Raw genomic sequence first — 15,867 nt, forward strand, 5'->3', positions numbered from 1 at the left:
GCCATCAAATGGCACAGGTTGAAAAAGTATGGAATCACCCCTCAGGACGTGGGTATTGACCTATTGTCCAACCGTTAGTCTTCCTAATCTGAGAATGATTTAAGAAACTCGCATGAAGTATGTATGTCTGTTTTTGTCTCGTCAGTCAAGCAAAGTTCAGTCATTAATTTAAGGGTTGCTGTTGGTAAGAAGGTAAGAGAACTGTGTTCAGTGTAGTGCTGCCGGGTTTTGAAGGAGATATATTTCCAGGTAAGCACTGGTGTGGGAACATGAATGTTTGAAATAGGACTTTTTGTGTCTAAAGCACCTGCTCCCCCTTACTTTTAGCAGTGTTCGCAAAAAACTTTCATGTGAGAGCTGCCATGAAGACGTCGGTGTTGCTGACCTGGGAAATCCCCGACACCTACAACCCAGCGCAGCCTTTCACTGTGAGCACCGCCAAGATGAATGAAACATTTTCATGTGTATCCACGTACCCAAAAACAACGCCGTGCCACACGGGACGATTCCCTTAACGTCCCGAAAACCAAATCTTCACACGAATCACCGACTCGTTTACAGATCCTTTACGATAACGGGCAAAGTGTGGAGGTGGATGGCAAGCTAACGCAGAAGCTGATCACGGGTCTGCAACCGGAGACGCAGTACTCCTTCCTCCTCACCAACCGTGGAAACAGCGCCGGGGGGCTGCAGCACCGCGTGTCCACCATGACGGCGCCGGACATCCTCCGCACCAAACCCTACCTGGTCGGCAAGGCCAACCCAGAGGGTATGGTGACTGTGGAGCTGCCGTCAGTGCAGACGTCCGAGAGAGTGAGGTAAGTAGTAGATGATTCGACTGAAAGCAACTTGGAATGAATCAAGATGATTTTCTAAGCCCCGTGTAGTCGCTTAGAGCCTTTCAACAAAGCCCAGGGTTGTCCGGAGGCCCAGCAACACATCCCATTGTAGACTGATGTTTTTCAAACCCATCTTGGGATTTTTGATCTCGCTGGATGCATTTGGCCCGCCGTGCTCAGTGCCACAGCTTAAGCTAATTAGTTTCCCATTAGCCCGCCACACTGCCTTCCTGGCTAGCGCTAGCTCGTGCAGTGCCCGACCAGGAAGCCCAGAAAAATGTGGCAGGGGGCCGTTATCTCTCCTGCCACAATGATGAAGGGAGGCAAATCCCTCTGATTCTGTATCTTTTCATTGTTTCGCAGAGGTCTCCTAATTAGCCCTTTGTCAGTTCTACCTGCATTGCCCGACTTCTCTGAACATGTTCAAATTGAAGAGAAAACCCCCTATAAACCCATTAGGTCTCGCTTGAAATTCTAACGGCATGCTTGTGTCGATCCTTTATTTTTTGTTGCTGTGCGTTTATTTTTGTCGATGTAACATGTGACCAATGGCGTATAAATACCACTCTTGTCTTTTGAGATGTACAAGTAATTGTTGACCTACGTTTTTTACATCTCATTTTCCAGGGGATATTACATTGTGGTAGTGCCACTGAAGAAGCAGCGCACTGGCAAGTTTTTCAAACCCTGGGACAACCCTGACGAGATGAATTTGGAGGAGGTAAATGTGAAGGCTGAGCTTGAGATTACAGTGACATAAAGTGAAGGTATAAGCAAATAAGTAGAAATATTGCACCTTCTATCATCCGGTTATTGTCCACAGCTTCTTGGTGGCTACGTAACTGCGTGCATATCTCACACATCTCTTTTCTCAAAACTGCAACAAATAAGTTGAGACCGTTAAGAGGGCAGGAGGAACAGGAGATGAGTGTCGCTGATTGACGCAAATAGCTGCAGAGAGCACTGTTCATATGGAAATGAGAACATGAAGTAGCCATCAAGTGCACTGCTCAACCCCCATCCCCTCCTCTTGGTGTCTGTGGTAATTACCTGAAGAGCTGCATCAGGCCTCCGTGTCCCTTCTCATTACATACAAAGCTAGGCTACGGCGTATGCAACACTTGAAAACTCTGTGCATTGCAGGTGTGATTTAATGTGTTGGCAATAGAAAGCTTTTATCACCATGCATTGCAGCCTGCGAATCCATTCCGAGTGTTCCTTAATATGCGGCTTCAAACATGGAAAGATAGTCGTTCCATACGTTTGATGCAGCATGCACGGGAGTCCCTTGTCCTAGAAACGCGTCGAAACAAAGTTATTTCGACCTCAGGTTACATAAACATTTAAATTCTGGACAGCATTCCGATTTGTGAATGAAATCCTGTGGCAAATTCTAACTCATTTTGAAACTGAGTTTTTAAATAGGTATTCCATTAGTGGAAATGTCACAAATAGATCACAAGTCGGGGGGGGGGGGGGGGTAAAAGAAAACACGGCGTGTCTCATCTGGCCTTGGCTTCCCCTGCTCATGCCTGCAGGCCCATGTCTGTGGCCTTGACCGATTGCCCAAAAGTCGCCCCCACTGTCAGAATTTATTTGTTTGTCAATATTGGCACTCACCTTTTCACAACTTTTCCCAAGGGCAGCTAGATTTAGCCCTGTTGACAGGAGAGATGATTGAAGACATTATCGGGCAGCACCAACCGCCCCGCAGCCAAAACAGAGCACACACGCGCTAACGCACACACACACGCTGATGTGAATGACAGCCGCTCGCTCGCACACAAGTCAGAGATATGAAATCAGACACCGCAACAACTATCGGGCCTTGATTAGCATAATTGTGGTCCGCGCTTTGTGCTGGGAGTTTAAAGTCAGATAGCAGACTTGTATGAAGGGCACGCTTGATGTGTTCTGTCTTTAGTATTATTATTGCGCAAAAGGCGGTATTTTGGACTACGTAAATTATTCTCATTTTACATATCCTTCATTCATATTTACCAAAAAATCTGTTTGATAATCTATGATGTTACTTAAATCCAGCAAACATGTATTCAGTCTTTATTTTTTGTTGAGGCTGTTGGGTAATCCCCATATTTTGTGTATACTGGCTATTCACACATCTCTTAATCACTCAATCTTTTGTAGTCAAAAATACAGATGAATGAAGTCATTTATCTTCTCTGTAAAGTTGTGCCTTTTGCAATCAGCCATGTCGCTCGGCAATCAGAGAGAAATCCAGATAGACGGATTGGGTTTGCCTAAATGTGTTTCTGCGTGCGGGGGAATTGGGTCCCTTCGTCATCGACTGTCTCCCTCTCACGTCTCACTGTAGCTGCTGAAGGAGATAAACCAAACTAGCAGAGCCCTTCGCTTCCAGAGGCAGGCTGAACCCAAAGCCTACATCGCTGCCTACTTCAAGGCCCTGCCCAACGACTTCAAACTGGGGGATGGCAAGACCTACCGGGGCTTCGAAAACAAGCAACTCCAGAATGGCCAGGAGTACATTTTCTTTGTCCTCGCTGTTTTGGAAATGTCTGAAAATGTAAGACTTGCTTTCTTTTTTCCCTTCCATTTCACCCACGTGTGCCTCGTATTTGACTCCAGTGTAGCTTCCGACTTGCGCCCCAGTTCGCCTTTGGGACGCCTCGTGCTAGTGATTGCAGAGTCTCCGTGCCAGGAACTCTGCATCTTGACAGAAGGTCGGAGTGTGCCCCCAGTTATACGTGTCACTCTGAGCATTTGTGGTGCTTTGACTTAAAGACTTAAAGCTGCAGCTGGCCTTAGAAGCTGACCCCGGCCGCTCTGGGGAGAGAAACCCCTTGAGACCTCCAGCTGATCACAAGAATACCTCGATAACGGCGCTCCTCTTTAATTGCGTCCTACGTGCAGTCCACCTTATCTCTGCTGCTGCTGCTGCTGCTGCTGGTGATGTGTATTTGCGCATGTGTCTTTCTGGACCGAAGCCCGCCGGAAGCCGTGTGATAACGCAGCTGCGGGCGTGATGAAGGATATGATGAGCTGCGGGGTCTAAAGTGCTGCCTCACGCTCTCTCCGCTAACCCCGGGTTCGAGTAAAGCCAAGCGATAATGGCGAATGGAGGGAAATCTCTAATTTGCTCACTGAAGCATATATTTTCTTCCCACTGGACCTTTCTTATAATCAGAAAATGAAATAGTTCAATCAAGGCTTCTGTAAAGGAGAGATATTGAAGATAATTTTGATTGGTCAAGCTGCAGTTTAGCAGAAATAACACAGAAAAACTTTGAATTGGCTTTTAATTTGTATTGTTGGTCATGCCGTCTTTGTCTCGTTGGATATCCTCCGTGCGGGGGCTAAAATAAGTAAAAGTATTGCGGTAGTTTTTGGAATACCTTCAATATCTCCTTATCACTAAGCAGTTATGGATTTTGAGAGAATATCTTTCATAATAAAAAGATTGATAAGTTAAACCGTCTTGTGCATAAAAGCAATGACTGTTGGTCAAAAAATGTGCTTCAATGATTGATTGATCCGTGATTTTCCTTCCCCTGGCTCAGATCATGTATGCCACAAGCCCTTACTCTGACCCGGTTGTGTCAGCCGATATCGACCCCCAGCCGATCATCGATGAGGAGGAAGGCCTCATCTGGGTGGTGGGCCCCGTGCTCGCTGTTGTCTTCATCATATGCATTGTCATTGCCATCCTCCTCTACAAAAGGTGAGGATACTAAATGATTATCTGCATATAGACTTACAATATGGCATTTGAACAACTACGCCCACTCAATGAAACAATTGCGCAGGAACTCGTGCCAGAAGGGACAACTATAGTAACGTCTTCTGTAAATGCGACATACAATACACATAATTGGGCAAGGCCAATGTACATAATACCACTTAATATTTATGCATAGCCATTCAATCTGTCAACAATACAGTACCACATACAAATCTACCATCAGGACATTACATGTAAGGTTGTAACTTAGCGGCCGAGGCACTTTGATCTTCTGACTGTCCATGATCCTCACACTGAGAAGCACACACACACACAAATCTCTCAGACGGCTCCTCAAACTGGGAAGCCATCGAATGCAGATCCCCACAATTCTTCACACATGTTAATCTGACAAGCACACAAACACACATGTGTAAAACGCTTGCGGGGGTGCACTCTCTCACTAAATCAAAACAGCTTTTTTGTGTCTCAAACCCCCTAGTGGGAGCGAGACCTCGCGCTGTCACTGCTCATCAGTCAGGCGTCGGAGGGCAGAGCTTTGACTCTCTGCTGCATGTCACCGCATGCGTCTGCAGCTTTAGACGGGCCCCGGGAGCCTGGGCTCGGGCCCCATTCCCCCCTTTATGGCTACCCATTCCACGAGGGAGACTCGGACTTGACCCCGCCTCTGACCTTATGATGCCCTCCTGCCTTGCCAGCATACGAGCGCATATCTTAACACACGCATGTGTCGCCACACAGATTTTTTTCCCGTCCTTCTTTCAATCAAATGTCCAGTCCTATGCAGTTTTCACAGTAGTCCTCGAAAAATGTTGTGAGGGTGAGATAAGCAAGTGAAGAGTCTAAAACCGTATAACCAGTTACCACAACAATACTGAAAAACATCAATCATCATATGTCATCAATAGTCGTGTAATGGAATGGCGTTCAGCTTTCTTTTTCTTATACCTTAATGTCCTGGGATTTCATTTTAATCAAGTTCTGGTTTGGATAATACAAAAGTTAATGGAAAGTGAACGAGGAACAGGCGTGAACGAGCTCGGGGCAGAGTTTCCATTTGAGGCGCGCAGATTTGCACATCGATTACCGAGCCACCGTCAACGCCGCGTTAGGGAACTCTCAGTGCATAACCAGGAGATATTTCTCACGTCAAGATCAATTTTCATGTGACAGAATGCTCCTCTTGCACTGCCGTGTTGCGCTCTGGGAGAAGACATGTGAAGGGACAACGTGCACAAACACAAATCAGAGGCGTTTGTGAAGCTGCAGATCAAGCAATGTGCCGCCAAACAGAAAGGAAACGGAAACATTTGCATTTTAATGACATACGTGCTTAAGTTAGCAAGATTAATTAAAAATAATGAAATCACATGGTGTTCACATTTAAATATTTATTTAAGTACAGGCGTCAATCTTGAATGTGCATAATTGTTGATCTCAGTAAATCGCGTAGTCTGGATAGAGACAGACACAGCAATTAGGACTCAAGCGATGACTTTTATGCTTGAACAAGAAGCAATCAGCTGAAACTGCTTGAAACAGCACGGATACACTGATCAAGTCTTGAATGCACCTGGGAATCTGTAGCATTCGAAACAAAGAGCCGATGGCTGCTTGATTGAGCATCAATTCTCCAGTGAAGCATTGCTAATCTTCCACACAAAGGAAACATTGGGATATGATTGGTAACGTTTGTCTCTTACGAAGTCATTCACTTAATCTAAAGAAACGTTTCTGGAATTCTCCATTATATAAAGCCAAAGGTCTTACCACCTAATGTGTCAATATTTCTTTCCTTGCTGACCAATGGAGCAGCAAACCAGACAGGTAAGAGTGAGAGAAGTAGAGAAAACCCAACTCCCTTCAAACCCATTATCTCCCCGAGACTCTACAGATCAAATATAAACACGGGAAAACTGCCGAAATCATGCTTCATGGACGAGACATTATGTCAAACACATCTTATGTACCGTTTGTGTTATTCATATCTAAGCTGTCAGCAGGAAACACTCGAGCTTTTACATTTTCTACTACTAATAAACTTTGAATGTATGATGTCAAAGTGTCCACAACATCACATTTATATTGTACACATGTGACTGCGAAACGTTAGCCCTGCCAGTGTACACACACATATGAATGAACAAACCCCATTTCTTTATGTGAAGATGTAGTGGCCTGAACACACACACGGGGAAAAACACTAGAAATGTGGGATTCAAATTTCAAATGCATTGTACACTGAACTGAAAGTAGCATTTGGTGGTTAAAAGTACATAAGACTACACCCAGTGTGGTCTTATATACTATAAGAAGGCAGCTCAGGCACCTCCTTACCATCATACATGCCTGCAGTAGGTAATTGACAGGCGAGGTTGGACGTGATAAGAGTTCGGAGCACCAAATGAAAATGAAAATAAATACAACCTCCTGTTTGTTCTGCAGAAAACGAGCAGAATCTGAAGCTAGGAAAGGCAGTCTGCCCAACAGCAAAGAAATGCCGCTGCTTCATCCCACTGACCCGGTCGAGCTCCGACGCCTCAACTTCCAAACGCCCGGTACGTATTCCGAAGGTAACCGCCAATTCACAGAGAAAGTCAAGATCAATGCGCATGGGAGAAAAAGAGGACGCAAATGCACCGGATCTTTCGCTTGAAGGCGTAATATACATTACTCTCAATCACCTTCATTTGCAACCATTGCTGACAGTGAAACCGAAACCCGGGCGACACCCTGGGAAAAAAAACGTGACTTTCACCTCGGCAGTGAGATTGGCATGACGCAAGTGAGCGGTTTGCCCCGCGGACGGCGGCCAGGTGCTTAGACAATGCTCAAAGGGGGTCCAAACTGACAGTTTGCTCCCAAGAGACACTTCTGGGAAAAATGAAGAGGCGGGGAAATGCAGGCTTGACAGTTTCGTGGCAGCTGTCGCTTCCCCCCCTGCACCTGGGTTATCCGGGTCGTCAAGACATGTCGCGCTTAGTTCGGAGGAGCGCAGTAGTCCTGCTTGGTCGGCATCCTGCTGCTAGGGGACGCGAGGCAGCATTGTGGAAGGCGTGCCATGGACCCGCGTCCCGTTCTGTGTTCGAGCCGACGGGTAGCGCCTGGAAAAGGAGGTGGCAAGGGACAAAACCGGACCTTTAGTGCAGAAGGCAGCCGTGGTCACTGGAAAATATCTTTTGCCCGCATCCTGACCAAGACGGACCACACCATACCGCGGTTTGGGCGCAGGTGTTGGCGCTGGCAATAATGTATTATTAAAGGCATATATTTCAGGTCAGCTGGTATGAGAGGACGGTGAATTATCCCTGCAGGCTCAATTTTGAATTATATATTTTTTTTAGCATATTTATGTACATTTACGGTCCTACCATCATTTTTCACTGACTTTAGGACCATTACAGTCTGTTTCATCCTGGCAGCGGGGTATTTTTCCTTTTGGCTCAGAGTGATCTCAACCATCCTCCAACTATTTCACTCACGTCTCAAGCAATCATTTCCCTCCCCCCCCAACAGCCCTTCTTCTGAGAGCTGGTATCTTGGCTCTCTCGCTGCTCAAAAAAGACCAAACATTTTTTTTTTTTTTTTCCACCACGTAACCACTTTCTCTCAAGTCCTGAAGCCCTTCTTCATTAGACCACCTCTCTCCCCCACTCTCTCCAGCCTTTCTTCCACCTCTATTCCCCTCAGTGGGCATTTTCTTCTTAAGGATGCTTCATGTTTGAGTGATGTCGAGTTGGAAACGGTCCTTTCATTGTCCCCCAGTGGTGGAAATGGATTTTGAGTAGCGGGCTGCAATAGAAAAGCCCCTTTGCCATGTTTCAGAGGGACGCGAGAGTGGGTGGGAAAACGAGGCACAGCCACCATTAGCTAATGCCCACTTGTGCCGGAACCCAAAATGAGAAATCGCCTCAAATCGAGAGAGATAGAGACCGTCACGCAAACTGTAGTGTCAAAATATTGTTCCAACACCACACTTCTGATGGCTTCCCAAACTTTTAAATATGCCGATGACGCACGTAGACAACCACTGATATTCGACAATGTCAAAGTCAAGTCAACGTAACTGCACACCATGCAAGGGGTGATAGCGCCACGTCAGCATCCTCGGGTTCAAATCAATGTCAGACGACATCCCGTCTGTTGATTTCTTCCCATTAAATACGCATGGCGCAAAAAACCGATCTTCTAGCACAATGGTGTTTGTTTGTTACTAATAAATGTCCCGTTTAGAATACAGATCATTCCACTACTTGTCACATTTCAACCTTCTGTTTGTAAAGATATTAATCATCACGCTGCCAATGACATCTGCATAGTATTTAATTACACCGCCGTTTCCTCCACAGGTTCAGGTGCGTCCAGTCACCCCAGTAACCTCCATTTGTCAAGTTAGTTGTTCTCGATTATGCACTTGACATGACTTGTTTTTCTTTATGCTTTAATTCCTTTTCCTTTTTTTCTGCATAGTCTTGTGTTCCCATTCCAATCTAATTCATCTGGTGGTAATGCAATGTCATCACAGGAGGCGGAGTTTGAAATGACATGTCATCACTCAAAGCAAACATCAACATCTGGCTTAACACGTTGAATGTTGGTTTTGTTCTTTTTTGGGATTGTTTCTTGGTGTTTGTGTCTTACCGTCACGCTAACTGCCCACCGCAGCTTTCTGTGTGAATAACGTCCTTTCTCTCTCAATAGGGAGAGTCCCAGCGGGGCAAATGTGCTCGATGACCTCTCATTGGCTTCTCTGTCCATATTCTCTCTATTAGCATGGCCACTGCTTTGAGTGAACAAACTATCCTAACCAGAACCACTCTTCCATTCCCCCCCTGTTTAACACATACGCCGCTTATCTAATAATTCACTGTTGGCTGGTGCTTGGGTGATGCGTCTCACGAGGCTAGTGACTGACCTTGAGTCCACGTAATTTACAGGTATGGCTAGCCACCCTCCAATCCCGGTTATGGACCTGGCAGATCATCTGGAGCGCCTGAAAGCCAACGACAACCTCAAATTTTCACAAGAATATGAGGTAAGTGTCCAAGTGTTGATTCAGCAATTGTTAGGACTACATTTGCAAGAGTGTTGCAGCACACAGAGAACAATAAAACGTACTGTTTAAATTCGAGATGCCGAACTGGACCGGATGCAGGGATTTTATTTTGACCCCAGTGTCCCACCTTTGTCCTCAACATGGACTGTCCTGTGCTACACAGACTACAGATGCAAAGCAGAACTTGCACCGTCAGCATACCAAAAAAGGACCCTATATAGGGTATAGCTATGGCACATTGTACCAGTTCAAACATGTCACTAATTGGTGCATGACTTCCCAATTAGGGCATATTTCATGAGAAACTGCTTCAGAGACCTAAAATATGTCAGTATGCCCAATTCACAGCAGGTATTTAAAAATGTCAAAGCAGGAAACACACAGGTGTAATTAATCGCTTAGAATAATGATAAGGGTTGGCTGCTATTGTACAATACGTTCTGTCTCACTGAATGGAAAAAAGGGGTTATTAATGTTATTAGAGGAACCTGTGCTTTTCCTGTTACGATAAGTCTAAAATGTCTAATGTAAAAATAAAATAAAAACATACGACCAATCCGCAACATCCACTACGCAACAAAGGCTGCAGAAAGAGAAAAAATTATATCATTTATAAGCAACTCAAAAGGTCAAATTAGTATTTCATCCATTTTTTTTCATCTCTTCCACTGATATTAGCGACAAAATAAAATAGCAAACCTTGAAGTCTAAGGTGGCAACAAAGATGACATTACGAATGCTTTTCATACATGTCGATATTCAGCCACATAAGCGACCTCATGCTTTGCAGCTTTGCTGATGGGAGGGACTAGCTCCTCCATGAGAGCGGACGTTACAAAGACTACAGTCTACGGACTCTCATCCGGCCAGTGAATCATATCTACACTTCAGATCAAGTTTCACTCTGGAATGTATGGCCATGATCAGAATAACCCTAACCCTACCTTTATACTGGGATTAGACCTTCAAGCGTAAAAGTCCTTCAAATTGAAGTGCCGTGAAAACCCATGTGGGCTCTAGTCAGACAATGCGAGTGTTTCCTTCGTATTGGCTTTGTATTGTCGATGAACCAACAGAGCCTGAACCACTTTGGGCATTTGAGATAGGAACCAAGCTCATCCTTTCTCTGCCCATTCCTCTCTGCGGCTCCTGCCACAGCGCCAAAATCTATGAGGTCACCTTATGGGTGGCTGCCAAACTGCCCAATCATTACCGCAGCTTAAGTACATTGAAATCCAATTTCATACAGTCTATTCGAGAGCAGTGGAAAGCAATTTTGGCGAGCACAATGAAGTAAAGATTTTTTTTTAATTATGAGCAGTGTTGAAGACCATTGTTTTAAAACATACTTTAAAAATATCAGGCTTAGCCAGCGTTTCGCCCCCCCCCCCCACGTTAATTATTTCTGCAGATATAGATATTGGTGCTGAAATGTGTTATTGCTCATATGAACATAAAAACATTTATCTGATACCATGGTCATAGTAGAGCTATACATTTTCCCATCATTCAAATAAATAATTGAACTCAAGTTTATGATTTGAATGGTCCGTTAAATGAACATAACCAAGTCATACAAATAAGCAACGTCAGTTTACTAATGTGGCCTCTATTTGCAGTCTGTACTTTCAGAGGAGATTGACCAAAGAAGGTTGCAGTCATTAAAAAAAAAAAACAAGCACAATATCCTCCCTGTAATGTGAGATGGAATGCCGTCTCCAATGCCATTGTATTTTCCCTTTGTGATAATATATGTTATGGCTCATTTTATTGGTGATGAGGGAGCATTGTCAATCTTTACAAAGCTCAAAGAGGGCTCGGATAGCACATTTCATTGAACTGGTCTCAAGTGTGATATTCTAGTAGTAAGTCCTGAGACTCAAACGAGGAAAGCCGACGGAACACAAGATTTTTTAGAATGTTTCTTTTTGTTAATCTAATCACTTTTATGTTGCAATTATTTCATGCCAAAGGCAACCCACATGATCTTACATTAGTTAAAAAAATCTCTTACAAAAGTTGAGTTGAATCTTTTTCTTTAAACCTTCAGATGTTATAATAATATTCCGTCATAACGAAAACGTTCTCCTACTGTCCACAGTCCATTGACCCCGGGCAGCAGTTCACGTGGGAACACTCCAACCTGGAGGTGAACAAACCAAAGAACCGATATGCCAACGTGATTGCCTACGACCACTCCAGAGTCCTGCTCTCTGCTATTGACGGTATGCCGGCCACAGACATCTCTTCCCCCCCCCCCCCCCCCCCAAAACCCCCTATCGATTCTGCATGGGGCGTACTTTTTCCCTCCCGGCCTCCGGTTCTTCCAAAGAAAGTGACGCCTTTAGAAACTATTTTACATTGCTTCGCATTTGCATTTTCTTAAAGCCATGGCCTGCTTCTTGAGCGTTATTTATACAATGAAACAGAAATATCAAATTTAAAAGGTGCAATACACATAGGGTTATTTGTCTGTACACATTAGATCACCCATTTGTGGATACGCATTGTCAAATCAGACATTAACATGTGATAAAGGTTACTGCAATGCATTAAATAAAGTGTTTACCTTGTTAGGAGTGACACAAAAAACAAGATGTCATTAGTAACTTTATATGGATGAAACTCATTCCAGATGTGGTTGCACAAATTGTGCTGTACAGTACAGCTTCTAAGGAAGTAAAAGGCCATTTTGAATTGGATTAATCACACACACACACACACGCGCACAGCTATTAATTAACCATTTCCATTGAGCTGCTTCCATGGAGGGCGAAAGAACATAAACAAAGAAGTAAATGGCTATTGTGACAAAAACCAGACAGATAAAAGCTCAAAGAGCCCTTTTTGCAGCCTCCTTTAGAAACAACACACAGCCGCATGTTGATGGAACTCCATTAGCCGGGCGTTTAAACACATCTCCACCACCATATTGGAGCCTTTGTGCAGCAGCAAGGGAGCACTTCTCAGCCAGGGGGACGAGAGGGACTTCCTCTGTTCCTTCTGAGGCTTAAACCCTTTTGGCAAGCAATGCGTCTATTGTTTACTTTGATTGAGTTATTTAAATAAATGGGGATTTGGGATTTGACATCAGAATTGAAGGCAGCTACTTTCACAACGTGTTGATGTGGGGATGGATCGGCAGAATCTTTGGAACACAGGCGCACTGATGCGCGAGGACATTGGTGGACATTGCTCGATTTGCTCTACGTTTGACCTTTGCCAAGTTGCCTGATCATGCAAAACATGCGCTTAGCAGGATTAAACGTGTTGCTAAAGTTAATCCTTAAAAATGTGCATACAACTCATTTGACAAATATTTCAGTTTCTAAATTGAATTGGCGTGTATCATTTTTTTAAAGCATTTTTCCATCTAATCTGTACGTAGTCTGCTCGCAAATGCACAGTCTTAACGTCAGCAACTTTTGATTTTCTATAAAGGGTAGCGAGCTCAAAACAACGCCAGAGCAATGTTTATTTCTCAATAAGCACATTGACTGAGAGAACGGTTGCATTTGTACAAATCCTGAGTGACAGAGAGCACAAAGGCAAAAGCCATTTGCAAATGTGCATTAAACAACTTGCCTCGTTCTCATTCATCCACAGTAATGTCTCTTTTTGCTTTGTCTTTTCAAATTGAAAACACACTGGGCTTAATTGCATTTATCCCTTGTCCATCACGAAAATGTACTGCCGCCTGGCTGTTTTCAACAACTTCAACAGCCAAAGCGAGGGCGGGAGGGAGAGTTGAAAAACGTGGGTCGGTCTTTGAATGTGTTCATACTCGATTTTCTTCTCCTTTTTGTTGTTGTTGTTGCTGTTGAATAAGTTACCTGAGAGGAAAGGGAGTTTGGGAGGGGGGTGGAGGGGCGCGGTTGGAGAGCGGGGGGGGGACTCTCTGATACGTGGCGTCCATGCAGATGAGACTTATCTCGGTCGGCCATGTGTGCGCGAAGCCCCTAAACTGCCAGTCGTAAAGCATTGACTAGCTGTCAGCTCCGTCTCTTCCGCCTGGACTCAAAACGGCTGCTGCGCCTTTCATTTAATGGCGGAAAAGGGAAGGGGGGCTGAGGACGGGACGGAGGAGATTGTTTTGCTAGTTTTCTTGTGGGTTTGTTTTTCTCCGTGTGATGTGATGGACTTTTACAGAGCGGGCTTTATCTGAACGTCAGTTGCAGATATGGAATAGGAACACAAACACTGTCGATTTAGACAAGCTGTTTATAGCAAATACAAATCCTCACACAGACGGGAACACTGGTTATTGTTGGTGTTTTAGGGGTTATTTACTCAATTTAATACTTTGAGTAGATGTTGGCTGAGGTGAACTTGCTTTTGGAAGACCCCGGGGTGTCATCTAAATCTTATGAGGGGAAGAATTTGAATTAAACTCAAGAAAATGCTAGGCAAATAATGACTTCTTTAGTAAGAAACAAATGTCACTATTCGTCATCCCCAACAAAAAAGTTGCCAATTAGATTTGAGTTGTTGCCTTTTTTTTTTTTTTAATTGCATCTGACTTTCCTGTTTTGTAGGTGTCCCCGGGAGTGACTATATCAATGCCAATTACATTGATGGCTATCGGAAGCAGAACGCCTACATTGCCACCCAGGGATCCCTGCCGGAGACGTTTGGTGAATTCTGGAGGATGATCTGGGAGCAGAGGAGCGCAATCGTCGTCATGATGACCAAACTGGAGGAGAGGTCCAGGGTAAGAGGCACACATGCAAACATGGCCGGGTACGTTTCCAGAATGGATTCTTTAAACTCCGCTCACGCTCTGAGTGACACGATCACACTGAAGTCCTCATCCTCTGGTTTAATTTGTATAGCTGGTTGTACTCTGGGTCTCCTTCGATGTCTTTGTGTTCATTGTTAAAGCAAAGCTCCATGCTGTTACCCACTGATATGCTCAATCCTTTCGTAACAAAAAAACACTTGTTTTTTTTTTGCGACGTGGGGTTGGGGGGGGAATTCATTAGCCCACAACTTCTAAAAGCACCGGATTTCAATCAGTGATAAAAAGGCCGCGACGCTGAAAAAGCAACATTGCAGTCACGACTCTCCCTTTCTCTTACACATCTTACAGTGTTTGTCTGAGCAGATGAAAGCCCGCACAGACTCCATAAGCCACTGACCTTCACACTTGTATGCCTTTTTCTGAGCGCGCGGCATAGTGTTAACGGCGGTGCTGACTCAGCCCAACAGAGAACTTTTCACTCAGTGTCTGTTGAACCTGCAAAGCAAACAAGTTCCTCCGTCGAATCTTTAATATCGTAGGTGATGCAAGAATGCATCATTCTTAATTCAAATGTGCTCTGTCCGGTCCGGTGTTTCTTTGACTGCATCTTTGGGCTTTGTGATATCAAGAGTGGCTGTATCGTAACTGCTTCCTGCAAGACAACCCCCCCCCCGCTGATCTGTTCTGTATCATTATGTTGTTTGACATTCATTGTACATAATGTGATTCTGTGGCTGCCAACCGCTCTTGTCTTTCATATAAATCAGTCATATCAGTCTCTGGTAAGCACTCAAGCGTTTCTTTTGGAAGTTGTACGTATCTAGAGCTTGAATATTTGTAAATGTCATTATCCATCATCTCACTACTGTCCCAATCACTCCATTGCTACTGGCGTCAGGTACTCATGAATGGATTGTAGACTCATTTTTACGCATTTGTCTATTCCAGTGATACAAATGGTGTCTAGTTTCCACAGTATGACGACATCCCAATTGTTTTTAAGAAACAGCGATTACCGCAGTATTAGTTTAATAGAAAATATGAGAAACAACAAACCCAGATATTTCCTCCCCAACATGTATCAGTCTCCCTTTTAGCCAGCTAAGCAATAATGCTGCAAAGGAAGAGTTTTTTTAATTGCCCGTTAACCGAGAAACAAAGCTGAACACTTAAATAGCGATAAGGCTCAGCAGGAATGAGGTGAATTCGGAAATGTATTTGACTTGTTGTAAGACACTGAGAATGTGAAGGGGGAGCATTTGAACTTGTTAAATTACAAAAATGTATCAGGAGTAACGTTTCCGACAACAGGCTGGAGCATGCTCATTCCCATCTGTGCCATGCGTGATGGAACGCGTCTCTCTAACTGCAGGTGAAATGTGACCAATACTGGCCCACGAGAGCGACGGAAACGTACGGCCTCATCCAGGTGACGCTGCTCGACACGGTGGAGCTCGCCACATACTGCGTCAGGACGTTTGCACTTTTTAAAGTAAGAAGCGTTCGGATC

General features: G+C 44.4%; 1 protein-coding gene across 43 annotated transcripts in view; it reads left to right on the plus strand.

Annotated features, from left to right (window-relative positions):
- Positions 1-15,867, plus strand: part of LOC119223808 (receptor-type tyrosine-protein phosphatase delta-like) — a 291,447-nt gene that overhangs the window by 264,068 nt on the left and 11,512 nt on the right. For 18 of the 43 annotated variants that reach the window (XM_037481241.2, XM_062560985.1, XM_037481247.2 and 15 more), the window contains 12 exons: positions 328-428; positions 562-818; positions 1,467-1,560; positions 3,175-3,384; positions 4,379-4,539; positions 6,376-6,387; positions 7,006-7,118; positions 8,910-8,951; positions 9,498-9,595; positions 11,718-11,841; positions 14,152-14,327; positions 15,730-15,849. In XM_037481241.2, coding sequence (XP_037337138.2) covers positions 328-428; positions 562-818; positions 1,467-1,560; positions 3,175-3,384; positions 4,379-4,539; positions 6,376-6,387; positions 7,006-7,118; positions 8,910-8,951; positions 9,498-9,595; positions 11,718-11,841; positions 14,152-14,327; positions 15,730-15,849 — 1,508 coding nt within the window. The remainder of the gene's footprint in view (positions 1-327; positions 429-561; positions 819-1,466; positions 1,561-3,174; positions 3,385-4,378; positions 4,540-6,375; positions 6,388-7,005; positions 7,119-8,909; positions 8,952-9,497; positions 9,596-11,717; positions 11,842-14,151; positions 14,328-15,729; positions 15,850-15,867) is intronic. The other 25 variants (XM_062561011.1, XM_037481263.2, XM_037481275.2 and 22 more) reach the window with 7 other exon arrangements.

Source organism: Pungitius pungitius, chromosome 1 (genome assembly GCF_949316345.1).
Source record: "Pungitius pungitius chromosome 1, fPunPun2.1, whole genome shotgun sequence".
NCBI classification, from domain to species: Eukaryota; Metazoa; Chordata; class Actinopteri; order Perciformes; family Gasterosteidae; genus Pungitius; species Pungitius pungitius.